The sequence below is a fragment of the Pantherophis guttatus genome, chromosome 13, assembly GCF_059756535.1.
Source record: "Pantherophis guttatus breed Tessera chromosome 13, ASM5975653v1, whole genome shotgun sequence".
Classification (NCBI taxonomy): Eukaryota; Metazoa; Chordata; class Lepidosauria; order Squamata; family Colubridae; genus Pantherophis; species Pantherophis guttatus.
This window is the reverse complement of record NC_142075.1, coordinates 4,771,198-4,797,856: the sequence shown is the minus strand read 5'-3', so window position 1 is coordinate 4,797,856 and position 26,659 is coordinate 4,771,198. Positions and strand designations below refer to the sequence as shown.

Sequence of the window (26,659 nt, the reverse complement as noted above, 5' to 3'; positions counted from 1 at the left end):
CTGTTGCCGCTGCAACTTCATAGAGCTGTGGGCAATTTGTTCTGTGCATTTATGTTTTGGTCAGGGTTGCTAGTTGCAAGGTTTTTAAACCCAAATATTAAGTTTTTTTAAATCCTTGACTGGGTTTCTAGGTTTTCATGAAATCTACGTTTTTCTAGTCTAATATTATGCTGCATGTATTAAATTAAATTTTAATTAGAAATTTTATGATGTTTGTGTGTCTATATTTTTCTTGACTGTACACCGCCTTGAGTCCTACGGGAGAAAGGCGGTATAGAAATATAATAAATAAATAATAAATAAATAAATAGGTAAGAATAATTGGGTTTAAAATTGTGCGTTTTTTTTGTTATCTGAATTTATTTGAGCATGAAATCTTATTGCATGGGGGGGGGGTTAGGACACTTCTCCGGCAACGCTGCTTTTTCTCTGCTGCAGCATCTGCTGAGTTCCCTGCCCGTTTGGACATGCCCAGTGATTTAATACTGGTCACTTCCCCTGCTGGCTGGGGCATATGAGAGTTGTAGTTCTTTAGACTTAGGATAACTTTATTGTCACTTTGAAAGTACACTAATCAGCACGCATGAAAATGAAACTCCGTTGCATGCAGCTCTCAAAAGGGTCTCTACCTCCAATAGACACTACATAAACATGATGAAATAAATATAAAATTATGCATATGCCCACATATATGACACACAGTATGTTGCATAGGATATGCCAAAGTATGTTGTCTTTGCTGGACAACACATGTTTGAGTGAACTAGACACAATTGTTTCAATTATTGACCTGTGCACAACACAGCTTGTCTTTTTGACAGCTACTGTAACAAGAGTGCCATTGCAACAATTAGAATAGAATAGAATTTTATTGGCCAAATGTGATTGGACACACAAGGAATTTGTCTTGGTGCATACGCTCTCAGTGTACATAAAAGAAAAGATACATTCATCAAGAATCATAAGGTACAACACTTAATGATAGTCATGGGGTACAAATAAGCAATCAGGAAACAATATCAATATAAATCATAAGGATATAAGCAACAAACAAATGAACAAGTTAAGGACACCCTGGTTTAAGGCGATGTATGAACTTGGGACTTTAAGAGCCTCGCAGAATATTAAAATCGTGGAAGGATTGGATTCACAGACCACTGCATCTCAAGGACAATACAAGGACATCTGCAGCGCAGATACTCCTCGACTTATGACAGTCATTGGGACCAGGCTTTTTGTCATGGTGATCATACAGCCCAATGCACATGACCGCATCACTTAGGGATGACAATCCTAGCAGTCCTGCTTGCTGTCGTAACCCCAGCACCGTGCAGGTCGTTAAGCAGGAAGAGGCAGGTGCCACAGGGAGAGCAGAGGACTTAAATTGGCCCTTCACACCAGTGGCCTTCTGCATTCTCGGTCTGCTGCCACTTTTCTACACCTCTAATTCAGGGCCAGCACTGGCCGGAGTGGGGCCTCAAAGTCCACAAAGGCCAGCCTCAATCCCCATGCTCCCTAGCACCCACCATGGCACCTGACCTTTTTGGCACGGTTGTTAACTGTATCGCCACAAGTTGCTAAGTGAATCACGTAAATTGTTAAGCAAATCCAGCTTCCCCCATTAAACTTGCCTGTGAGAAGCCGGCTGGGGAATTCTGGGAGTTGAAATCTACAAGTCTTAAAAAGTTTCCAAGGTTCGGAAATTCTGATCTAGGTGAATGCAATACAGGCAGTCCTCGACTTGCGACCGCAATTGAGCCCAACGTTTCTGTGGTTAAGCGAGATATTTCTTAAGTGAGTTTTGCTCTATTTTACAACTTTTCTTGCCATCGTTGTTAAAGTCAATCGCTGCGGTTGCTAAATTAGTGATACGGTTGTTAAGGGAATCCGGCTTCCCCCTTGACTTTGCTTGCCAGCAGGTTGCAAAAAAGGGGATCACGTGATCCCAGGACACTACGACCGTCATAAATATGGGTCAGTTGCCAAGTGTCTGGATTTTGTTCAGGTTAACCTGAGGATGCCGCAAAGGTGGTAAGCGTGAAAAGTGTTCGTAAGTCACTTTTTTTCAATGCTGTTGTAACTTTGGTCACTAAGCGAACCGTCGTAAGTTGAGGACCACCCGTACGGTATACAGCCTCCTATTTGTGTGAGGGTGTTTACAAAGAGTAACGATGGTGCCTCTCACCAAATAATCTGGCAAATTCCCATCTGGGAAGACCCCCCCCCTCCACCACCACCACCACCCCGCAGCATAAATGGGAGAGTCCAAAAAGAGGCCAAAGCCTCGCTGGAACAGGGGGGACAGCAGAGAGAGGATCGGAGGGAGCCGCGTGCGCTGGCCAGCCCCAGTCGCGGTGCGGAGGGCGCCCGGTTGGGGAGCGGCGTCCCTGGGCTCTTCGGCTCGACGGGGGGGAGGGGTCTCCCCTCGCCCTCCCACCGCTCAGGGGGCCGGAGGAAAGGGGCAGCGCAGCCCCCACTACCGCCCCCTCCTCTCCCCCTCCCCCTCCCCCTCTTCCTCCCCCGCCCCTCCTCTCCCCTCCTCTCCCCCTCCCCCTCCCCCTCTTCCTCCCCCGCCCCTCCTCTCCCCTCCTCTCCCCCTCCCCCCTCTTCCTCCCCCGCCCTCTCCTCTCCCTCCTCTCCCCCTCTCCCTCCCCCTCTTCCTCCCCCGCCCCTCCTCTCCCCTCCTCTCCCCCTCCCCCTCCCCCTCTTCCTCCCCCGCCCTCTCCTCTCCCTCCTCTCCCCCTCCCCCTCCCCCTCTTCCTCCCCCGCCCCTCCTCTCCCCTCCTCTCCCCCTCCCCCCTCTTCCTCCCCCGCCCTCTCCTCTCCCTCCTCTCCCCCTCTCCCTCCCCCTCTTCCTCCCCCGCCCCTCCTCTCCCCTCCTCTCCCCCCCCCGGCGTGGCGGCTCCCCCGCATTCCGGGCAGGAGGGCCGGAAGCTCGGCGGCGTCTTGTTGCTGCCGGTCCGAGCCGAGCCAGGAGCACATGCGCCCTGCGCGCCAGCCGGCCCGAGGGAGGGGGAGCGCCCCTGCCCCTGCCCCTCGCCCGCCTCCCGCGCCTTAAAGCGCCCCCCGAGCGCAGCCGCCCGCCGGGCCCCGCCGTGGCGCACCGACCGCAGCCGCCCCGCCGCCCCCGCGCCCGCTCCGGGCTCGCCCGGCGGAGGAAGCCTCGCCCTGCCCGCGCCCACCGCCCGCCGCCGCTACCGCCGCCGCCATGCCCAAGAAGAAGCCGGGGCCCATCCAGCTGACCCCCGCGCCCGACGGCTCCGCCATCAACGGCACCAGCCCCGCCGAGTGAGTGGGGCGCAGGGAGGGGAGGGAGGAAGGGAGGAGAGAAGGAAGGAAGGAAGGAGAGAAAGAAGGAAGCGAGGAGGGAAGGGAGGGAGGGAGAGAGAAGGAGAGAAGGAGAGAAGGAAAGGAGGAAAGAAGGAGAGAAAGGCGGAAGGAAGGAAGGAAAGAAAAGGAAAGAAGGGAGAGAAGAAGGAAGGAGAGAAAAAAGAAAGAGAAAGGAGGGAGGAAGGGAGAGAGGAGAGAAGGAAAGGAGGAAAGAAGGAGAGAAAGGAGGGAGGGAGAGAAGGAAAGGCGGAAGGAGGGAAGGAAGGAAAGAAGGAAAGGGAGAGAAGGAAGGAGAGAAAAAAGAAAGAAAGGAGGGAGGAAGGGAGAGAGAGAAGGAGAGAAGGAAAGGAGGAAAGAAGGAGAGAAAGGAGGGAGGGAGAGAAGGAAAGGCGGAAGGAGGGAAGGAAGGAAAGAAGGAAAGGGAGAGAAGGAAGGAGAGAAAAAAGAAAGAAAGGAGGGAGGAAGGGAGAGAGAGAAGGAGAGAAGGAAAGGAGGAAAGAAGGAGAGAAAGGAGGGAGGGAGAGAAGGAAAGGCGGAAGGAGGGAAGGAAGGAAAGAAAAGGAAAGGGAGATAAGGAGGAAGGGAGAGAGAGGAGAGAAGGAAAGGAGGGAGGGAGGAGAGAAAGGAGGGAGGAAAGGAAAGAAGAAAGGAGGAAAGGAAAGAAAGGAGAGAAGAAGGAAGGAGAGAAAAAAGAAAGAGAAAGGAGAGAGGGAGGGAGAGAGAGAGGAGAGAAGGAAAGGAAGAAAGAAGGAGGGGAAGAAGGAAAGGAGGGAGGGAGGAGAGAAGGAAGGAGGGAAAGGAGAAAGGAGGGAGGGAGGAAGGAAGGGAAGGAAGGGAGAGGAGGAGAGAAGGAAAGGCGGAAGGAGAGAAGGAAGGAAGAAAAGGAAGGAAAGAAGAAAGAGAAAGGAGGGAGGAAAGGAAGGAAGGAAGCCGGAGGTTCTGCGGCCACCGGTGCGGGCAGCTCTCAGCCGCGCCCTCGCCCGTCCTCCCGGCCGGCTCTGGGCTGCCTGTTGCTGGAGGCTCCGGGGGCCGCTTCTTCCCCTCCGTGCAGGGGGACCTTGCCGGCCGAGCGGGCGAGAGAGCCGCATCACCCGCGGAAGGAGCCGCCCCTGCGCTCCTGCTGGTGCGGGGCAGCGGGGCTCCGCGATCTCCCTCCGGGGGGGCTGCAGCCTTGCTTGGAAGTCGGGGCCCCCCGTGGGACTGAGACCCTCCCGCTCTCCCCCCGCCGCTTTCCCTGGTCTGGGGGAAGCCAAAGGCAGCCAGGCTCCATCCTTGGGCTGGATGAGAGAAGGTTTAGGTCACTGTTTCTCAACCTTGGAAGCTTGAAGAGGGGTGGACTTCAACTCCCAGAATCCCCCAGCCAGCAGCGCTGGCTGGGGGATTCTGGGAGTTGAAGTCCACCCCTCTTCAAGCTTCCAAGGTTGAGAAACACTGGTTTAGGTGGAATTGAAAGGGATTTGGGGGCAGACAGGGGACAAAAGGAGGAAAGGAGGCCAAGCAGACTTGACAGTAATGCTGCTCTTGATTTAGGCAGCTGATGCTCTGGCTTCTCATTCAGAAAGGTTGCTTTCACTTGTTCTAATGGGCCCAGGAAGGAGGGAGCCCAACTATCAACATGGTGCTTTTATTATATCTGGGAGCTCTTTTTTTTCTTCTTCTTCTTCTTCTTCTGCATTTGCTTGATTTGATCTGAAAATGTTGAATGGTAATTGCCAGTATTTGTAGAGTCTGTGGCCAAAAAATAGGCTTTAGAATCTGCAGGTCAGCTGGTTAGGACAGATTAAACGGTATGGGTGGAAGTCCTGGGGCGCAAGATAGGTTGTATGGGGTGGGGGTGTGTGGGGAGAATGTAGGCTCTGGGCAGAAATTTCAGTAGTAATAAACTTTTCCTTTAAAAAAAAAACAACCCATAAGCACTAGGTTGTTTTTCTCCTTTATTTAGCCTTTGTGCAGAGTAAATTTTTTTCAGTATTTTTCCATTATTTATTTCACTGTAATTTCTTTGTTTGCTTTGCACTCAAGAGTTCATGAGAGTCCAGCAGCCTACAAGTTTAATAAATTATTGTTATTATTTGCAGGAAAGTTGGGAAAAGAACCAAACTGTCTTCTGGAAATGCACTGAGATCTGAACATTGGTTCTTGCTATTTCTCTCTCCCTCTCTATATATATCAGATTAGGTAATGGAAAACTAGGAGCAAAGGGGTCATTTCTGCAATGGAGGAAATCAGCACTTCACTTTTTCAAGAATTGCCATTGATATTGGGGGGGGGGGGTGATAAATAACCTACAGTTCGAAGTGAGAAGGATGCCTGGCCCAAGTAAGGCACCCGGTTGCTGACAGGTTTCGCGTCCCGTCTGATTTTAAAAACTTTTATTTGTTTTAGAAATGGAAGCTCACACCCTGCAAAACAAACTTGAGCCCAGAGGGCGATTTAACTGCGAAAAAAGCCAACGCCATTTTAAGCTGCCTCAGGGTGAGCAAAGCAACCGCAGCCTGAGAAGCCGTGATTCTCTACTTGATGGATGGTTGCCCCTGGATTATTGGGTCCCCTTCTGGGCACCGAGTGTTCATCATAGTGGACAAATGGGAGCAGCCAAATTGGAGAGGGATCCAGAAAGGCAGTCTGGAGCAAATGACGCAGGTCTTCCGGGAGCCAGGAAATATTCCCACCTGCCATGCAGCCGAGGGTGTTCAATTTAATTGTTTTGGCACCCTGGCTACTGCGGAGGCTGTGATGGTGGTGTCAAGCTAGAATCCCTTGTGTGCAGTTCTGGCTCCTGCCTTCCTGAGACGGCATCCAGCAGGAGTTGGAAGTGGAGGACGGATCCCTTCCAAATGGGGGGAATCGGCAACCTGGTGAACATTGTCCTCATTTTAAACTCCAGATTAATTATCATGAGCAATAGCAATGGCAATTCTTGAAAAAATCAGGTGCTGACTTCCTCCATTACAGAAATGACCGGTTTACATTCCCTTTTTCTTTCTTTCTTTCTTTCTTTCTTTCTTTCTTTCTTTCTTTCTTTCTTTCTTTCTTTCTTTCTTTCTTTCTTTTTATCTATCTATCTATCTTTCTCTTTCTTTCTGTGTCTTTCTTTCTGTCTTTCTCTATTTCTCTCTTTCTCCTTCCTTTTCTCTCTCCCCCCTTCTCATAGATGGATAAACTATCAAATTTATATCTATTTATTTATTTATTTATTTATTTATTTTATTAAAATTTATATGCCGCCCTTCTCCCGAAGGATTCGGGGCGGCTCACAAGTATAAAATGACAATAAAAACAATATCACTAGATAGCATTAAAAATCCAATTTAAAATCCCACAGTTAACTAAAAAACCCAACCAGATCAGGTGATTTGAGTAAAAAGCCAGGTCTTAAGATCTTTACGGAAGGAACAGAGATCAGGGGCTGTCCGGAGCTCGGTGGGTAATTCATTCCAGAGGGTCGGTGCGGCCACCGAGAACGCCCTCAATCTGGGGGCCACCAGCCGACATTGTCTGGCCGATGGCACCCGGAGGAGGGCAGCCCTATGTGACCGCACTGGGCGGTGGGAGGCCGGCGGTAGGAGGTGGTCCATCTATCGAGAGAGGAATAGGTGAAGAAGCTATCAAACCTGTATGGCTGCCCGTCTTAGAAGAAGTGTGAGTGACTCCAGGCAGCATATAGCCAAAAAAGTAAAATAAAGTCATTGACTAACAATTGGACCGTCTGTGCTGAAGTGTCATAATCCAAACACTATTAGAGAAAAGTGATCCAAGACCAATATTCAGTTCTCAGCGGTATTTCCAGAACGGTTGTTTTTTCCAACTTTCCTCCAAATAGTACCATAATAATTTATTAAATGGTAGGATCGAGCAGGATTTGGTAACATATTATTAAGCCCCTATAGAGAACAACTAGTTGGCAAAATATGGAATAACGGGAGAGTCTTCCTTCCTTTCTTTGTGGGAAGAATTGGATCCCTGATGCAGTTTGCAAAGGAAATGCAAGTGATTCATCCAGCTTTTATTTGCCCAGACTATTCCACCCCCCAAAAAAAGCCTTCAGGAATGAGAGAGCAGAGAAGAATTTTAACTGAAAACTGCACATGGCGTGCATTTTTTTTAAAAAAAGATTGTATTTTGACCTCTATATTTTATCACCATTTGTTAAGACCAGAAATGCAGAAATACAAATATTGACACCTTGCAGAGCAAAATGCCACCATAATTCATAGGTATTCCTAGAAAATAAATTTGGAATTACATTCTGAGATTTTGCCTAAAAGCACCCTGGCTGTCCCAAAAGAAAAGACCAAGGGAATGATCATTATAATTCCAAGTTTTGCCTTTATGCACAGTAAAATGGAGATGAGCAGAATGTAGGGCCATATTTCTTGATCTTGACAAAGATTAGTGGACTTCAACTCCATGCTGTCTGGGGAATTCTGGGAGCTGAAGTCCACACATCTTTAAATTGGCACAATTGAGAAACACGGTACTAGATTCAATTCCACTAAAAGATAGCTGAAGATATTTGAACCTTTACTGCTTTTTCCAAGCCAAATGTTATCCAGGTATACTGCTTGAGTAGATGACAGAAATTGTAATTTTCTGCATTTCAGAGATGGAAGTCTGGTGTGAATCCCCATGTACAAGCAAACTTTCTTTGAATGTGTGAATTTTCAGTTTATCCAGGGGTGCTGCATTTTTTAATAACTGTAGATTATAATCTGTGTAGACCCGGATTGTGGGGGCAATAAGCTGACTTTGTATAAAAAAGAACACTGCTTAGGGGGGGCCAAAAGCCTTACTAAGCAGGTATATACCAAAAAAAAAAAAAAAAAAGTATGAAGGCTATTGCTTAACGCATTGTAAACTGCCCTGAGTCTCCGGAGAAGGGCGGCATATAAACCGAACCAATAAATAAATAAATAAATAAATAAATAAATAAATAAATAAATAAATAAATAAAGTTAATCTATTGCAGAATAAAATATGCAAGTTAAAATGTTCTTTTTAAGAAACTCACAATAGTTGAAGAGGGATGTGGGTGTTTCATGTGTAATTTTGGCAGATGTGCTTTGGAACAGTGGGAGCATTAATTCCATCTCATCTGTCACTTATGAAAGCAACCACCTCTGTTTTTACAGCTGTAGGAAACTGTCCGGGATGGGGCTGCTTTAACGAGTCACCCAGAGATGCTGAGTTTGTGTTTCCTTGCTTTTCAAAACATCTGTCATATGGATTCTAAAGCATCACACAATCCTAGAATAACATTTAGCGTATTTTTTGGAGTATAAGACGCACCTTTTTCCCTCCTAAAGGGGGTGAAAATTTAGGTGCATCTTATCCACTGAATGTAGCCCCGCCCAACCACTGGCCCCCACCCTTTGGCCTCTGCCTTGCAGCAGTTACTTCCTTGCAAGCAAGCAGCAAGAAGAAACAGCTCGTTTCAGCTTCAGCACAGCCTAATTAGCACAAGTTGATTGAATCGGCCTCCCGACTCTCAGCTGTTTTGGTCTCAGATGTTGTGTGCAGGGCCTCTGCTGTTTACTGCAAAGAGGTAAATTGCCGTAGCAGATTTTTTTTCCTTGTGCTAATCAAGCTATGCTGAAAACGAAAATGAAAGTAAAGCAGGCTGTTTGCTGTTTGCTGCAACGAGGCAAAATTACTCAGAGAGAGAGGGAGATTTCTTTTTCTTCACCAAAAAAGATATGTGCATCTTATACTCCGAAAAATGCGGTAAGTAACACACCTAACCAAGATGAGAGTAGAAGAAATTGAATTAAAACACCTGAGAAAATACAAAGTTTTTAGTGTCAAAATAATATAGATAATAATATAGATGCAGATAAAAAGCTGTAAAGATCAAAGCCAGCACTGTGAACTAAAATAGGACCACACAGGACAGCCGAAGTATTTTTTATTAGGTTTGATTTATACTCTGCCATTCCTGATATAATAGGATCGGAGCCTGGTCTCATTTTAGTCATCTGGCAGTCCTATCGATGAATTGTTATGAAACCATCTTAAGGGCAGGCCCATGTATAATACATTAAACATCTGGCTGTTACCAGAACATGGATTGTGGAAAATATCCTGTTTCTTTTATTTGCTAAATGCTAAAAATGTTGGCTCTGGTGGGATGGGGAATGAAGGACCCGGTCCTGCGAAATAGATGGTTTTTAAATATATATATATATTGTATATTGTATATGTATATATTGTATATATATTGTATATAAATATATATATATATTGTATATATATATATATATATATTGTATATGCCAGAGGTCTTCAAACTTGGCAGCTTTAAGACTTGTGGACTTCAACTCCAGCTGGCTGGAGAATTCTGGGAGTTGAAGTCCACAAGTCTTAAAGCTGCCAAGTTTGAAGACCTCTGGATGTTGGTTGTCAAGATAGCCTCACCTGTGACTTTATGGCAAGCAGCTTGGTGGAATCCACAATCTTGGTTGTTGCTTCTTGTTGTTATTCACAACAACCTCCCTTCCAGATGGACAGTTCATGATGCTCTCTACCCATCTGGCAGAGTTTCTGGGGATTGAAAGAAATCTCCCATCTCAAGAGGCCTGTCCTCAGTGTGAGACGGGTCTGCTTAGTCTACTGATGTCAGGCTCCAAAAATTAAGAAAGATGTACAGGTAATCCTTGACTTACAGCAGCTCATTTAGTGACTGTTCAAACTTACAGCACCACTGAAAAAAGTGACTTGTGACTTGTTTTTCCCACGACAGTTGCAATGTCCCTATAGCCACTTGGTCAAAATTTGGACACTTGGCAACTGATTCCTATTTATGACGGTTGCAGGGTCCCGGGGTCATGTGTTCCCCTTTTGTGACCTCCTGACAAGCAAAATTAGTGGGGAAACCACATTCACTTAACAACCGTGTTACTAACTTAACAGCTGCAGTGATTCACTTAACAACTGTGGCACGAAAGGTGGCAAAATTCACTTAATATTTCACCTAGCAACAAAATTTTGGGCTCAATTATGATCGTAAATCGAGGACTACCTATATACCGTGTTTCCCCAAAAATAAGACCCTGTCTTATATTTTTTTTTGAACCCTGAAATAAGTGCTTGGCCGTATTGCCGTGCGCTCAAAAGCCCGATTGGGCTTATTATCAAGGGATGTCTTATTTGGGGGGAAACAGGGTATTGTAATTTTTCCAAGAAGATTCCTTTATTCTTCCTCACCTGTTGACAGACTCTTGCCAAACTAAAGCAAACTAGCAGCCTCATTATCCCAAAGGGGCTTTCCTTCAAAAGGTAGCTGGACTTTCCTTTTTTTTGCTTAAAGATGTTTCGCTTCTCCTACAAGAAGCATTTTCAGTTCCACAGCATTCAGTCAGAACTGAAGAAGCTTCTTGGATGAGAGGCAAACTGTCTTCAAGCAAAGCAAGGAAAGTCCAATTGCCTTTTGAAAGAACGCCCCTTTGGGACAACCCCGATGACTGAGAATCTCCATAGATATTCCAGCATATACTCTGGGAACTGATAGGGAGGAGTCATCTTCGCCCTCTTTCTCTTACACAAATTATCTGAACTGAGTTGTCTCTTGCTGCTCTGGATTGCACCCAATCCCTCCTGGGAATCCAGACTGCCTTCCATTACACCTGGGCATGAAGTCATAGGATTGGAAGAAACTTTTCCCAGGTGATCCTCTCCTTTCTTGGAGTGAATAAGTCTAATGCAGTACACTGTTGTGGGACTCCAGTCTAGCATCTCTGAAGACTTTGTCCACCAACCTCTCACAGCTTGTTCACGTTGAAGGAACAAAAGTGTTGTAGAAGGACAGGAAATTAGTTTCTCCACTCCTCCACCCACCACTTCCCCCAGCAACAAACAGCTGAACAGCCTTTGGTGCAATATATTAGCCATTTATTTTCTGCTTTCATTATAGTCATTATTATTAGGTAGCCCTTGACCAGGGTGGATAAAAATCAATGATTTTTTTTAAAAAATCAAAAAAATCAGATTTTTTTGATTTAAATCGGATTTTTTTGATTTTTATCAAATTTATTTTAATAAAAAACTTTTGGGATAAAAATCTATCGTAAGGCAGTTTTCTATTTAAGATACATAAATAATTTAGTTTATTCAGCATGAAATGGAGCTTAGTTATGTAGCATGAGGCTGTATATTCTGCAACACTGGGACGATCGGTGAGTCAACAGTGGGTCAAAGGAGTAGCAGAGATGACAGTTGCTCTTTAAAAATTACGATTTAAATCGAGTTGATTTAAATCAAGCCTTTTTACTAGTGATTTAAATCATGATTTAAATTGTGATTTAAATCAACTCGATTTAAATCAACTCCACCCTGCCCTTGATGTATAGCTACAAACTGGGACCAGAAAAACACATTGTGAAACTGCAGTTGTTAAGAGAGGCATCACACAACCACACCCTATTTTATGACTTTCTCGCCACGTTCGTTAGCTGAGCCACCATGGTCATTGAGCGAGACATCAGGCGACACGATTTGCAACCTTTCCCACAGGCTTCCCCATTGAGTTGTTGGAAGCTGTCTGGGAAAACAGCAAATTGCGATCATGTGATCACAGGACACTGCAACTTTTGTAAATGCGAGTCATTTTACTGGTGCCTAAATCTCAGTCACGCAACCGTGGGGGCGGTGCAAGCATCATTTTGAGGATGGGTCATAAGTCACTTTGTCCGGCTTCATCATAACTTCAAAATATCATTAAACAAATGGTAGTAAGTTGATGAGAACCTCTGATATTATTAAATCATATTATTATATGCCTTATAAGACAGGGAAAGGAGCAATTTTGTGTGTATCTCCTTTTTTTCGTCGAAGAGGAAAGCAAGCCCATCGCTTTGGCCCAACGATTGGTTCTCATCTGGCATTCTGTTAGCTTCTTAGCCAGATGCTTCTGGTAGCTTCAGCATGAAAGCAGCAGCTGACATCTTCAGCTGGTCTCCAACCTAGCATCTGCTCCTTTGTGGTTTGTGCTAAAGCAAAATTGCCTTGTGCGCAAACATTCCCTGGCCCAAATCCAGTTTCCTTCGGGAGATGCCTTCCACCAAGCCAGTTGGTTTCTTCTGCATTCTCCAGTTATTCCAGGCAGGTCTTCACCCTAAGCAGGGGCAGCCTTCCTTGGGGCTGATGTGATCAGTGTTGCAGGCTGGCACATCTGGAGAGCAGGTTGGGGAAGGCTGCAGGAGGCTTTTATCACCGTGAACGTCAGTTTGATAAAGTCTTGAGATCACAGAAGCCTTTGACTGTGGAGAACAACTTGATGAGTTTCATTAGGAGCGTGGACAAGATTTCTTTAATCCCGGTTGAGTCTCCTTCACCTCCTCTTCTCCCATTGCATAAAGAGGACATCATCATCTTTTATCGACCCCATAATCCCTTGCATGGTGGAGTCTGGGCAACTGAATGGAGCTAGCAGAGAGTTTACTGGCCCGATACCCTTCCTGTTACCAATGCGGAGTTTTGTTCAGCAGATATATTCATGGTGCCCAGAGAGAGAAATATCTGCCTCTACCTAGGATCGAACTCACAGCCTCCTGATTGTGAGGCAAGAGCTCCACTTCTAGGCCACTGCACCGCTCCTTGCACAAAGAGGACATCTGGTGGGGGAAATGACATAATTGCTTGCTGTGGCCTACATAGACTCGGGTTGCTTGGAGAGGAAGAAGCAATTCATTCTTGACTAACGTCTGCTCTCTGATTGAGGCCTTCTCCACCAAGAATTCCTTTGGAACATTGCTGGCTGGCGTTCTTTCCCAGCTAGGACAAGGAGACAACCTCCGCTCATGATTTCTCTATTTCTGGAATGTTCTCTCAGGAGCACATAAGGATTAGGCAAATTGGTGGTAGCTCTGTCCAGGAAGTAAAGCTTAAGGTATCACTACAGGTTTTTCAGAGATGGTTGCCACCCATGGTGACCTTCCAAAGTTCCCACCAAATTGCAATTATGAGTGGGCCTGCAGGGAAGAAAAAATCCTCCTTACAGATCAATCGTGTGAAATACGAAATAGGTCTTGCCCATACCATGGCAATCCAAAAATGTCAAGATGGCAAAACTGACCTCCTTTTAGATGAATCCCAATGAATCAAATATTGGTTTCAGACTCGTTTCTCTACTACCATATCTCAGCCCTCCAAAATGGTTCTTCTTGATAAGTGAATTTATAGCCTTTGGGGGAAATTGTCTTCAAAGTAAATCTGAGAAAACATTTCCTATTCCTAGAAGACATATAATCCAGGGATCTCCAACCTTGGCAACTTTAAGACTTGTGGACTTCAACTTCCAGAGTTCTGGGAACTCTGGGAGTTGAAGTCCACAAGTCTTATGTCAGGTTTCAAGGTCATCTCAAATAAATTGCATTTCAAACAAAGTCTTTGATGAAAAACTCCCATTTATTAAGCACGACATTCTAACTCCGACTCCATTGCAGCTAACACTGACTTTCAGACCCAAAACCCTCCCTTTCCGTTCCCCACTCCCCTGCACTCATTGACCATCTTCCAAGTCACTCTACCCCTAATCTACTGCTACAGCTCAAAGGAATTTCCCCCCTCCCATTCCATCTCCTAGGGGATATTATCTCCAGGGAAAATAAGTCGGTGAAAAGTCAAACGTCCCTTTCCAGACGCCTCCGCTTCTCCTTATGTCAGTACTAGAGTAAATGCAGCTTGAAGTGGTGACATCTTAAAGTTGCCAAGGTTGGAGACCCCTGATCTAATCTCAGCCTTCCCAAGTTACAGTCTGAATTTCTCCAAAATTCTTCGTTGCTGAAGGACATGGAGCATTGGAAGTTCCTTCAACTTGGCCAAAAGTACTCCATATAGTCATGCTTATTTTAAATCTTGAAACTTGCCCCTCTTGTGGATTGTGTGCAGTTTAAATCTGGATTTTTAAAACAGCCTTTCCTCACTCTTCAAACAGAAATAAACAGTTGGTTGCTTTGCCAACTGCTGTGGAGGTTGTGAGATTTTATTTATTATATGAAGTGACAATATGGCGGATTATAGGACAGATGGCCCAGATTTGGGGAGGCTTGTTCTGAAAGCAACAATAACCTTCGGTCTAATGTGAAATTGACATGCATTTAATTTCAATGGAATGGAACGAAATGCAAAATAGGGTGGGGTAGGATGGAATAGAATAGAATAACAGAACAGAGCAATAGAACAGAATAGAATGCAGAGCAGGGTAAAATAGAATAGAGCTCGGAATGGGGTGGAGGGGAACAGAAGAGAGCAGAATAGAATGCAGAATGGGGTTGCTTGGTTGGTGTGGAGTGGAATAGAATAGAATAGAATAGAATAGAATAGAATAGAATAGAATAGAATAGAATAGAATAGAATAGAATAGAATAGAATAGAAAATATGGAATGGAATGGAATGGAATGGAATAGAATAGAAATAGAGATTAGAATAGAATAGAATAGAATAGAATAGAATAGAAAATATGGAATGGAATAGAAATAGAAATTAGAATAGAATAGAATAGAATAGAATAGAATAGAATAGAATAGAATAGAATAGAATAGAAAATATGGAATGGAATGGAATGGAATGGAATAGAAATAGAAATTAGAATAGAATAGAATAGAATAGAAAATATGGAATGGAATAGAAATAGAAATTAGAATAGAATAGAATAGAATAGAATAGAATAGAAAATATGGAATGGAATGGAATAGAAATAGAAATTAGAAGAGAAGAGAAAAGAAGAGAAGAGAAGAGAATAACAAGCAAGGACAGAATAGAAGAATAGAATAGAACATAGAGCAGAACAGAATGCAGAATGGGATGGGATGGGATGGGGTGGAGTGAAAGGGAACAGAACAGAATAGAACGCAGAGCAGAAGAATAAAATAGAATAGAATAGAACTAGAACAGAACAGAACAACGCAGAACGGGATGGAGTGGAACAGAACAGAACAGAATAGAATTCTTTATTGGCCAAGTGTGATTGGACACACAACAGTGGTGGGTTGCTACCACTGGTAGCGGCAATGGCAGGAGGCTCGGCCCAATTGCCCAACGTCATCAAATATGCTCTGCGCATGTGCAGAAGTGGTGCATGCACAAGTGAACCGCTAACAAACGTAAGTGAAACCCACCACTGCACACAAGGAATTAATCTCTCAATGTACACAATATAATCATAAGATACCAATAGGGAAAGGTAGTAGAAAAAAGATGAGTAGGTAATAGTAATACAGCCCTACTACATGGGCAAATAGACATAAGACAGTAGTGTGGTAATTAGGTGTTCAGCAGAATGATTTCACGAGGGAAAAAACCCGTCTTTGTGTCTAGTTGTTTTGCAGTGTTCTCAAGTTTGGCAACTTTAAGAACTTTTTTAGCTTCCGTTCTAGTCCGGAGGGATGACTAACCCTTAGATCTGCCCCGAGCCTATATTATATTTTTTAAAATATATATATATATATATTGTGAACTCATTTTGCAAAGATGTGCTTGTTTCTACTTAGCACTTTCATTAATTTCTAAAGGCAGTTTTTAAAAAAAGTTTCTTTTAAAAAGCATCCTCTTGGCCAATTTTTATCTAACTTTGGTTGTAGAGAGCACTCATTGTGGACTGATGCCCAGCTATTTTTGTGGTCATGGGACAAATAAACCAGAGCTTCTTTCAAGTTCCCCTTGTTCCAAATGGTAGCATATTGAAACAGAATGCCCTATCCTGCCCCAAGAGCAGATCAAACTTTGGGATATGGAGTGTTTTTTTCCCCAAATTTGGAATATTTGAAACAGCCGTACGAAATTTGGAATCTTTTAAAATAGGGAAGTTTGCACACCCTGTTGTCTTATTTTAAACATTAACCACATAGTTGTGAGGACTAATGCATATAATCCAACATGGGTTTACATGCAGATAATCCTCAATTTACAACCTTTCGTTTAGTTACCGTTTGCATTTACATCGGCACTGAAAAAAAGTATGTTTTTCATACTTACGACCATTGCAGCCTCCCCGTGGTCACATGATCAAAATTCAAACGCTTGGCAACTGATTCACATTTATGACGGTTGCAGTGTCCTGGGATCATGTAATCCCCTTTTGCAACCTTCTGACAAGCAAAGTCGATGGGAAAGCCAGATTCACTTAACAACCATGTTACTAACTTAACAGCTGCAGTGATTCACTTAACAACTGTGGCAAGAAAGGTTGTGAAATGGGCCGAAATTCACTTAAAACAAAAAACATCTTGCTTTGCAACAGAAATTTTGGGCTCAATTGTGATTGTAAATTGAGGACTACCTGTATACAATTCCAGTCAACAGTTGAAGAGTGACTCTCCCTTCTGTCCACTATCTATCATCACCCCTTTGAACAAATTCACATTTGCCCAAGGTATCTGTCCAGGGGTCCGGTTTGGACCGGTTCAGGCAGATGCTAAACTTACACCTGGTTTTCCGAACCGGTAGTTGTAAGGACTGGCTGGTCCTGCCCACCCCTCCCCTCCCAGGAATCTCCACGCGGCCCGTTTTGGATACAAGGTAAGTGCACAGAGGCTCTGGGAGGGACTCCGGAGCCCAGGGGAGGCTATTTTTGTCCTCCCGGAGGCTCAAGGAAAGCCTCCGGAGCCTGGGGAGGGCAACACCACCCCCTACAGCGGTGGTGCAGGAGTCCGAGTAGGACACGCCCACCCAGCAACCGGGCAGAGAACCGGTTGCTAAAATTTTTCAATCCCATCCCTCGATCTGTCTCAGGCCCGGTTGCATTTATATCGCTAGAAAAAGTTGGATCTGGGGTGGGGAATGAAGTGCAAAACTCGAAATTACTCTGCTGAGTTCCCACGCACTTTTGAGAAGGTAGGAGGCAGTTAACAGTTCAATTTGCATGAGCAATTACTGGGGGGGCGGTGGTGGAGGCGGCTTTTAGGGAGGGAGGGGTTCTGGAGACAGCCTGGTACATTTTCAAGGGCAACATCTTTTTCTATCCTTGACTGCTGGAGCAGAAAACAAAACAAAGAACCTGTGATTTGTTTTCCAAGCATGCTTGAAGCAGCTGTTCTCAGCCAGGCATTCTCCAGATGTTTGAGGATTCTGACTCCCAGAATGCTTAGCTGGTGGACCCAGAAAGAGATGGTTATGGAGGGGGGGTGTCTCCAAACTTGGCAATTTTAAGATTTGTGGACTTCCAACTCCCAGAATTCCTCAGCCAGCTGGCTGAAAAATTCTGGGAGTTGAAATCCACAAGTTGCTAAGTTTGGAGACTCCTGTTCTAACATATCTGGCTGGGGAAACTGTTTAAGGACACAGAAAGTATCCTTAACAAGAGAGATTATACTGTATTTTTCGGAGTATAAGACGCACCATAGTTTTTGGGGAGGAAAATAAGAAAAAAAGCTGATTGGCAGGTGGATCAGCCTCCTGGAATACCCCCAATCAGCTGTTCCCAAAGGTGAATTTTAACAACAAGTTCCTTGGTTGTGAGCTCTGTGCCTTGCTTTTTTTTTTTTTTTTTTGCTTTTTTTTCTGCCTCTGAAACTTCTGAAATTCCATTTCAGAAAAAAACTGTTTTTCCTGCCTCTGAAAGCCTCCGAAACAGAGCTTCAGAAAAAAAATATAAATTATATTTATCAATTTAATTCATATAAATTAAAAAAGCAAAGCAAAAAAGCAAAAAAAAAGCCTCTGAACCTCTGTTTGGGGGCTTCTTTTCTGATGCTTTTTTCAGCCTCTGAAACCTCCGTTTGAGAAGCTGGGTGGGGCTACATTCGGAGTATAAGACGCACCCAGATTTTCACCCTCTTTTTTGGGGGGAAAAGGTGCATCTTATACTCCGAAAAATACGGTAATTGGGTTTGCACACTGTGCTAAATCAGAGTTTGTTGACTTAATCACAATGGGCTGGATTTCCATAACACGCTAAGTCACAAACCATAGTTTCCAGCTAGAATTGCAGCAGCAGCAGCAACCCATTCCATCAGGGCCAAATTATATGATGGCTTAAGGCAGGATGTGAGCTCATCCTGTTCCTCCATCTAGCCCAGCCTGTTGAATTGTCTCCTTGGGCAGAGAACCAAATTAGCTATTATCTGCTACCTGGTCCCTTTGAGAGAAGAAACGGACGGTCTTCGTGATTCAGAAGTGCCAACCCTGATGACAGCTGCAAACTAAGTTGAACGGAAGCAAGAGGCTTGGCTTTTTCCTGCGGTCTCCCTGTTTCTGGCTCGGTCCCATTGTTGAATTAGAGAATTATCTACTTGGCAAGGGTGAGAGCCAGAACAGCAGTCTGTTTAATTACTCTGAAATTCCCTTCTTGCACTTCTTCATCGTTGGAGCAGAAGCAGGTTGGTAGCCAAAAATCAGGAGTCTGGAACACTTTTTCAGACTCAAACAAAGACAGAAGCTCATGAAAGCTTATTCATTTCCATTGTTGGTTACTAAGGTGCTATCAGAGAACTAACCTAGAAATAAGGACAAATTTCCTAACAGTGAGAACAATTAATCAGTGGAGTGGCTTGCCTCCAGAATTTGTGGGTAGCTCCACAGTGGTGGAATTCAATTTTTTTTTACTACTGGTTCTGTGGGTGTGGCTTGGTGGGCGTGGCAGTGGAAGGATACTGCAAAATCCCCATTCCCTCCCCACTCCTGGGGGAAGGATATTGCAAAATTTCCATTCCCACCCCACTTTGGGGCCAGCCAGAGGTGGTATTTGCCGGTTCTCTGAACTGCTCAAAATTTCCGTTACCGGTTCTCCAGAACCTGCTGAATTTCATCCCTGGTGCTCCATCACTGGAGGTTTTTAAAAAGAGACTGGACAGCCATTTCTCTGGAATACTACAAGGCCATGATGGCGAACCTATGGCACGCTTGCCACAGATGGCACACGGAGCCATATCGATGGGCACACAAGCGTTGCCCTAGTTTAGCTCCGGTGCGCATGCGTGTGCCGGTCAGCTGATTTTCAGGCCTTCCGGGCCCACCAGAAGTTGGGACTCAGGCTGTTTCTGGCCTCCACAGGGCCTTGGGGGGAGCCCCGTTTTTCACCCTCCCCATGCTCCAGACGCTTTCTAGGAGTCTGGGGAGGCAAAAAATGGGTTTCCCCGCCTCCTGGAGGCCCTCCATAGGCTGGAAACAGCCTGTTTGCCTACTTCTGGCCTCCCGAGGGCCTCCAGGGGTGTGTGGAAGGCTGTTTTCGCCCTCCCCAGGCTCCTAGGAAGGCTCTGGAGCCTGGGGAGGGTGAAAAACGGGCCCCCTGTGCCATCACGTGCCAAAAGCGGGAGGACTGCAGGGGGGGTCGCATGCGCGGGGGGGCAGGGCGCATTGAATTATAGGTGTGGGCATGCACGTGTGCGACACCGCCCCTCCCCCACTCATCCCGCTTTTGGCATGTGACGGCAAAAAGGTTAGCCATCACTGCTATAAGGTCTCCTGCTTGAACGGGGTTGGACTAGAAGACCTGCAAAGTTTCTTCCAACTCTGTTATTCCTCCTGATGTCTGGCTTTTATTAAGTTGTGTATTTTACTTTATTTCTGATTAAAGGGGGAACCTGATTTTAAGCAACGTATTGCAGCTGCCAAAAAAGCCAGTGCAATCCTGGGTTGCATCAACCAAGGGATAGCTTCAGGATCGCAGGAAGTGGTAGTACCATTTGACTGCACTAGCAAGGCCACATTTTGAATCCTGCATCCGGTTCTGGTCACCACGATACAAAAAAAATGTTGAGATCCTAGAGAAGCACAACTAAGATGATACGGGATCTGGAGGCTAGATTGTATGACAAATGGTTGAGGGAGCTAGAAAGAGGAAGTATTAAGGGGGACATGATAGCTATTTCCCAGTACTTGAGGGACTGTCCCAGAGAAGAGAGGACTGACTTATTCTTCAAAGCACCTGAGGGCAGGAAAAGAAGCAATAGGCGGAAGCTTATCAAAGAGAGATCCAACCTAGAAGGAAGGAGAAATTTTCTGACAGTGAGAAGAATTAATCAGTGAAACAGTTTGTCTACAGGAATTGTGGATGCTCCCATCACTGGAGGTTTCCAAAAATAGGCTGGACAACCATTTGCTTGGGATTTACAGATTAACAGAACTGGAAGGGACCTTGTAGGTCATCTAGCCCAACCCCCCCCCCAAGCAGGAGACCCTACACCATTTCTGGAAGATGGCAGTCCAGTCTCTTCTTGAAAGCCTCCAGTGATGAAGCTCCCACAACTTGCAAAGGCAATTTCTGTTCCATTGGTTGATTGTTCTCAATGTCAGAAAATTCCTCCTTATTTCCAAATTGAATCTCCCCTTGGTCAATTTCCATCCATTTTTCCTTGTCTGGACTTTGGGTGCCTTGGAAAATAGCTTAACCCCTTCCTTTCTCTGGCAGCCCCTCAAACATTGGAAGACTGCTATCCTGTCTCCCCTGGTCCTTCTCTTCACTAGACTAGCCATGCCCAGTTCCTGCTACCGTTCATTGTATGTTTGAGCCTCCAGTCCCCTCATCATTCTGGTTGCTCTTCTCTGCACTCTTTCTAGGGTCTCAACATCATTTTTATAGTGTGGTCTCCTGCCTTGAACACAGGGGATTGGATTAGAAGAAGACCCTGAGGTCTCTTCAAGCCCTGTGATTCTGTGTTCTAAGCTTGATGTCTGAGTAGACTTTGCCATTATATGTGATTTTGTGTATCTCAGATTGTGGTGAAGTCTAGCATACGAGTAAACCTGGGCTTCCATGAATTGGGTTTCTTTCACTGGATAAATCCCCAGGTTTTGGAGTGTTCAACTCAAGCAGTTGGCTGGAAAAGGAGCAGATAGCCAGCGGATGTCCTTTTGAAACTGGAGCTGTGTTCTGTACAGTTAAGGGAAAATAATCTTTCCCAGAGCAGGAAGTACATAATCCAATTGCAATGACAGTTGAAAATTTACTGTGGCGTACTAATGCAAGATCTCTGCTGCTCCTAATGATAGCTTATTAACATTTCGATTTGAGATTGTCAACTTAAAGACAAGGAGTAGGCAAAGACAGCTGTTTTGGTTTTTTATTTCTTTTAGCAGCTTTTTACTTTCAGCTAGTGCTTAGAAATTGGTCTCTGCTCTCTCTCCCCCCTCCCCCCAAGAGAATTTAAACCATCCATTCTGTGGAAATTGCAATGTTCCGTAGCTGTGTTCTAACCAAAACCCATATCGTTGTGAGCGTGAAAAGTGATTTCTTGCTGTTTTAAAACTTACTGGTCCCACAAATCCGTTGCTGATGGTGTGCAACACTGAGTTTGCAAATCATTTGTTGCTGATTTTCCTGCTGGATTTCTCATAAGCAATTTGCCGTCTCCAGGAGCCTTGCTTAATGGTGAGAATTGGTCAAGCCTAATCTTACACAACATCTGCAAAATTCAAGGCAGAAAGTGTTAGGCTGAACAGTTGGCGACAACTCTCCTTTCTCTGTCTTTTGATTAGCGAGGTTCAAAAGTGGTAGCTGGCTTTCCTGAATTCGTTAAATGTGCTTCGCTGAAGACCTCAAAATACACCAGCAGCTGCTTTCATAGCTGGCAAAATCTGCTGCAAGGGAAGAACAGAACAGCTTTTACACCTCTCAGCTTAAAAATAAGGAGTCTGTTCACATTCAGGAACCATCTGCAGGAACCTGAAAGAAGCCTAATTCAGTGTTTGTTAGCCTGAGCAACTTTAAGATGTGTGGACTTCAACTCCCATAATTCCCCAGCCAGCATGGAATTCTGGGAAATGAAGTCCTCATACCTTACGGTCGCCACATTTGGAGGGGGGAAAGTGGGGGGGATCTAAGAAATGATGGACCTTTAGATCAGCGGTGAAATCCAATTTTTTTTACTACCAGTTCTGTGGGCGTGACTTTGTGGGGCATGGCTTTGTGGGCGTGGTGTGGCAGGGGAAGGATACTGCAAAATCTCCATTCCCACCCTACTTCTGGGGGAAGGATATTGCAAAATCTCCATTCCCACCCCACTCCAGGGGAAGGATATTGCAAAATCTCCATTCCCTCCCTACTTCTGGGGGAAGGATATTGCAAAATCTCCATTCCCACCCCACTCCAGGGGAAGGATACCGCAAAATCCCCATTCCCACCCCACTCTAGGGCCAGCCAGAGGTGGTATTTGCCATTTCTCCAAACTGCTCAAAATTTCCGCTACTGGTTCTCCAGAACCTGCTGAATTTCACCCCTGCTTTAGATCAAGAGGGGCAGCATCTCATGTCCTCTTCTTGTGAAGCTGTTTGTTTTTATTGAGAGGAGAGAAATGATGAAGAAGTGAGGAGCGTCCATGCAAAGTGTGAATGGTTGCGTAATGGCTTGCAAATTTGGTTCCATTGAGTGCTTAAAACATCTCGGCAGGATGGAAAGTACTATCTGTTTGCTGCAAATGGGATCTCAGAATATTTTCTGTAGGGGAAATGATTGCTCACTGGGAACAAGACAGCTGTGCTGAATCAATGAATGCCAGAGGATGGAAAACGTCTTCGGTTTGAAAGTTAATTAATCATGCTTATGTGGTTTGTTTGTTTGTTTGTTTTATTAGATTTATATACTGCCCTAGTCCCGAAGGACTCAGGGCGGTGAACAGGCACAAAATAAAATACATAGATACAAAAGTTAAGAACATAATTAAAACCAGATTAAATAATTTAGCCCGAGACAATTAAAAATCCCAATAATTTAAAACAGATTAAAATTTCGATTTAAAAGAATTTTAAAACATGGGAGAAAATTAGGCCAGGCCGGCTTGCTGGAATAGGAGAGTCTTAAGAGCACGGCGGAAAGTGCGCAGATCCGGGATCCTACGTATCTCTGGGGGGAGCTCGTTCCAGATAGTGGATGCCCCCACAGAGAAGGCCCTCCCCCTGGGGGCCGCCAGTCGACATTGTTTAGCTGACGGCACCCAGAGGAGCCCCTCTCTATGAGAGCGTACTGGCCGGTGGGAGGCTGCTTGTGGTAGTAGGCGGTCCCGTAAATATATTGATAATATTTCTGCTGGATGGGTGTCCCATAAGGTGTTCCATCTGTGCAGCAGGGAGGAACAGAGGCAGGAAAAATACAGGTGTGTGAATAGGGACATACCTGGAACGTTGAGAACAGAAGTGGAGCCCTCTCACAAGATGGCTGCCAGTCACTAAACATCCATTTCATAGAAAGTGGATTTGGTCCTTCCCTTCCCAACAAAATCTTGGGAGGTGTATTATGGGATCTGAAGGTCTTGCAGCTTCCACCTCTTCTTTAGTAGGTGTAGAGTTCCCTGGGATGCATAGGGACCATGCTGTCTTGTGGCCCAATTTACTCACAGGGTGGTTGGGCGATAAAACTAGGAGAGAGCTCTTTGTAGGGGGATGTCAAAAGAAAAAGATCAGATCTACCGTGTTTCCCCCAAAATAAGACCCTGTCTTATTTTTTTGAACCCTGAAATAAGCGCTTGTCCTTATTGCCATGCGCTCAAAAGCCCGATTGGGCTTATTATCAGGGCATGTCTTATTTTGGAGGGAAACAGGGTACCTAACTGTGAAGGTCCCGTTAAACTGATTTATTGCTAAACAGCTTATGCATAGGAATCTTCTCAGCTCATGGTTTGCACCTGCTTGGAGTTAAGATAAGGGTCTACGAAATTCAAGAGTCGTTGGACTTGGCTCACTTGTGGCTACGTTGGGATTCTAGGCTTAGACCTCTTTTGACTCCACCCCCAGGTCCTGCCACTCCTCCTGTTACAGGGGGGCTTCCAGACAAAAGGCAAGACACAAACACCATAAAAATTGGTAAGGGTAGCGGGTGACAGCAGAAACAACAAGGCAGTTTTGCTCTAACGTGCATCAAAACTCTTCCTCTTTCCTTGCAAGTTTTCTGTATCTTGAGGGAGAAGAGCAATGCCTGGAGGTCTCGGCTCCCGTATCTTTAATAGGAGTTTCTCCCTTCTCTCACCTGGGCCCCACAGGACCAATTTGGAAGCTCTGCAGAAAAAATTGGAGGAGTTGGAACTCGATGAGCAGCAGAGGAAACGGCTGGAGGCCTTTTTAACCCAGAAGCAAAAAGTGGGAGAACTGAAGGACGATGACTTCGAGAAGATCAGTGAGCTGGGCGCAGGCAACGGTGGCGTGGTCTTCAAAGTCTCACACAAGCCTTCTGGACTCATCATGGCCAGGAAGGTGAGTTTCGTGACTGGCAAAGTTCGTGTGTCTCGCTAAGCCATTTCTGAGCGTGGTTTACTCAATCGGATGCCATTTGTAGAAGTCATTCATCGGAGGTGGACAATGTGACGTCCTGAGCAGCGATGTCCCTCCAGTTACCAGTGTTCTGACTCAGCCTTTGCAAGCAATGACTCACTCATTACTCGTGAGCACTTACTCATGAGTAAAACAACCCCCCTTTTTAAAACCGGGCAGGAGCAGTCTTTATTCCAGAGGTCTTCAAACTTGGCCGCTTTAAGACTTGTGGACTTCAACTCCCAGAAGTTGAAGTCCGCCAGTTACCAAGGTTGGAGACCCCTGTTCTATATCTCCTGCCCGATGGTAGGAGAGTAAAGAAGTGCTGACCAGGGTGTGAATCGTCCCTGAGGATTTTCCTCACTCTGCTAAGGCAGCGGGTCCTGGCGATTCCATCCAGTGGGGTCAGGGGGCAGCTCATGTCCCAGGCATAAGAAACTCTTGACATAATTAACAAATGAGTCACCTGCTGGCTTGTTGTATCAAAATCTTTCTTTTCCTTCCATAATGAGCTCAGGTAGGTAAGAGATTCAAATGGGGTCCAGGCAGTCCTTGACTTACCACTCTTCATTGAAGGATGGTTCAAAGTTATATCAGCCTTCAAAGTGACTTGCAAACCTGTCCTTGAAGTTAAGGACTGTTGCACCCCCACCCCCACCCCCCCACCCCCATCACGTGATTGTAATTCTGGCAACCCAGATTTGCAGCTGTGAGGGTTTGTGGTGTCTTTGGTCCTGCAAATGTGATTCGGGGACCTTCCCAGATGGCTTCTGACAAACAAAGCCAACTGGGAAAGACGGATTTGCTTAATGAACCATGTGGTTCATTTAACAGCCACGTGATTCGCTTAATGACCCTGGGGAAAAATTGTCATAAAACTGGGTCTGGTTAAACGATGGCTTTGCACGACGATTCCGCCTCTTATAGGCAGGCAAGGAACGATGAAATGTCTTCTTCCTTGGTAAATGAAAGACGACACAGGCACTTTTGAGGGGCGGCTTGTGGGCACAGCCCAGTAAAGATCAGAACGGGGGCTCAGATGAGAGGCCTCGCCCTTGAGTCCTCTGCAGGCAGCCAGATGGTCTGGGCTTTGGAAGTCATGGAAGGAGCCGAGGGGCAAACCCACAGTGGCTGGTTCTTTTGGCAGTTGATTCATCTCGAGATCAAGCCGGCAATTCGCAACCAGATCATTCGGGAGCTCCAGGTCCTGCACGAATGCAACTCCCCCTACATTGTGGGGTTTTACGGAGCCTTTTACAGTGACGGCGAGATCAGTATTTGCATGGAGCACATGGTAAGTGACCCTCTTTGCTTGGGGGGCTGCTTGGGGCCCTGTGATGCTTGAGTCATCAAGGGCTAGGTAGAGAGGTTGGTTGGAGGAGCAGAGTCAGAAGTCCCTTCCTTCCTTCCTCCATCCATCCATCCCTCTATTTTCCTTCCTTCCTCTGTTTTCCTTCCTTTCTCATCCCTCCATCCATTTTCCTTCCTTCCTTCCTCAACCATCCATCCATCTTTCTATATTCCCTCCCTCCGTCTATTTTCCTTCCTTCCTTCCTTCCTTCCTTCCTTCCTTCCTCACCCATCCATCTATCCATCCATTCTTCCATTTTGCCTCCCTCCCTCTATTTTCTTTCCTTCCTTCCTTCCTTTCTCATCCATCCTTCTATTTTCCTCCTCCCTCCCCCAATCTATCTTTCCATCCCTCTATTTTCCTTCCTTTCTCATCCACCCATCCATCCATCCTTCCTCCCTCCCTCCCTGATTTAAAACCTTCTTATGGCTGCCAGCTTTAGCAATGCAATTCTGGGCAATGTATAATAATCCAATGAACAACTTTAAAACATATGGATTTCAACATAAACTCTGGGGGTTGAAGTCCACATATCTTAAAAGTTGCTAAGGTTGAGAAACACTGAACTGGGAAACTGACTGAGTTTGCCTCTATTTCATTGCAGGCAATATTTCTTGTTCCCTTCTACTCCCACCTTCCTGTTCATTTTTTCTTTTTCTTTTTTTTTAATGTTTGCATTCCTGCTCATAGAAACAAAAATCTCACTTTATTTTGGACATCTGTCAGCCTTGGTCTGGCCAGATGGAGCCCTCCCCCTCTCCCACGTTAGAGCTCTGTTTCTGTGCTTGGGGGTCAGTTGTGCCCCC

The 26,659-nt window shown here is 45.4% G+C and overlaps 1 protein-coding gene across 1 annotated transcript in view; it reads left to right on the top strand.

Annotated features, from left to right (window-relative positions):
* Positions 1-2,862: 2,862 nt before the first annotated feature.
* Positions 2,863-26,659, top strand: part of MAP2K1 (mitogen-activated protein kinase kinase 1) — a 46,005-nt gene continuing 22,208 nt past the window's right edge. Inside the window, exons 1-3 of the mRNA XM_034435457.3 lie at positions 2,863-3,288; positions 24,235-24,445; positions 25,650-25,796. Of these exons, the coding sequence (XP_034291348.1) occupies positions 3,209-3,288; positions 24,235-24,445; positions 25,650-25,796 (438 nt within the window). The 5' untranslated portion in view covers positions 2,863-3,208. The remainder of the gene's footprint in view (positions 3,289-24,234; positions 24,446-25,649; positions 25,797-26,659) is intronic.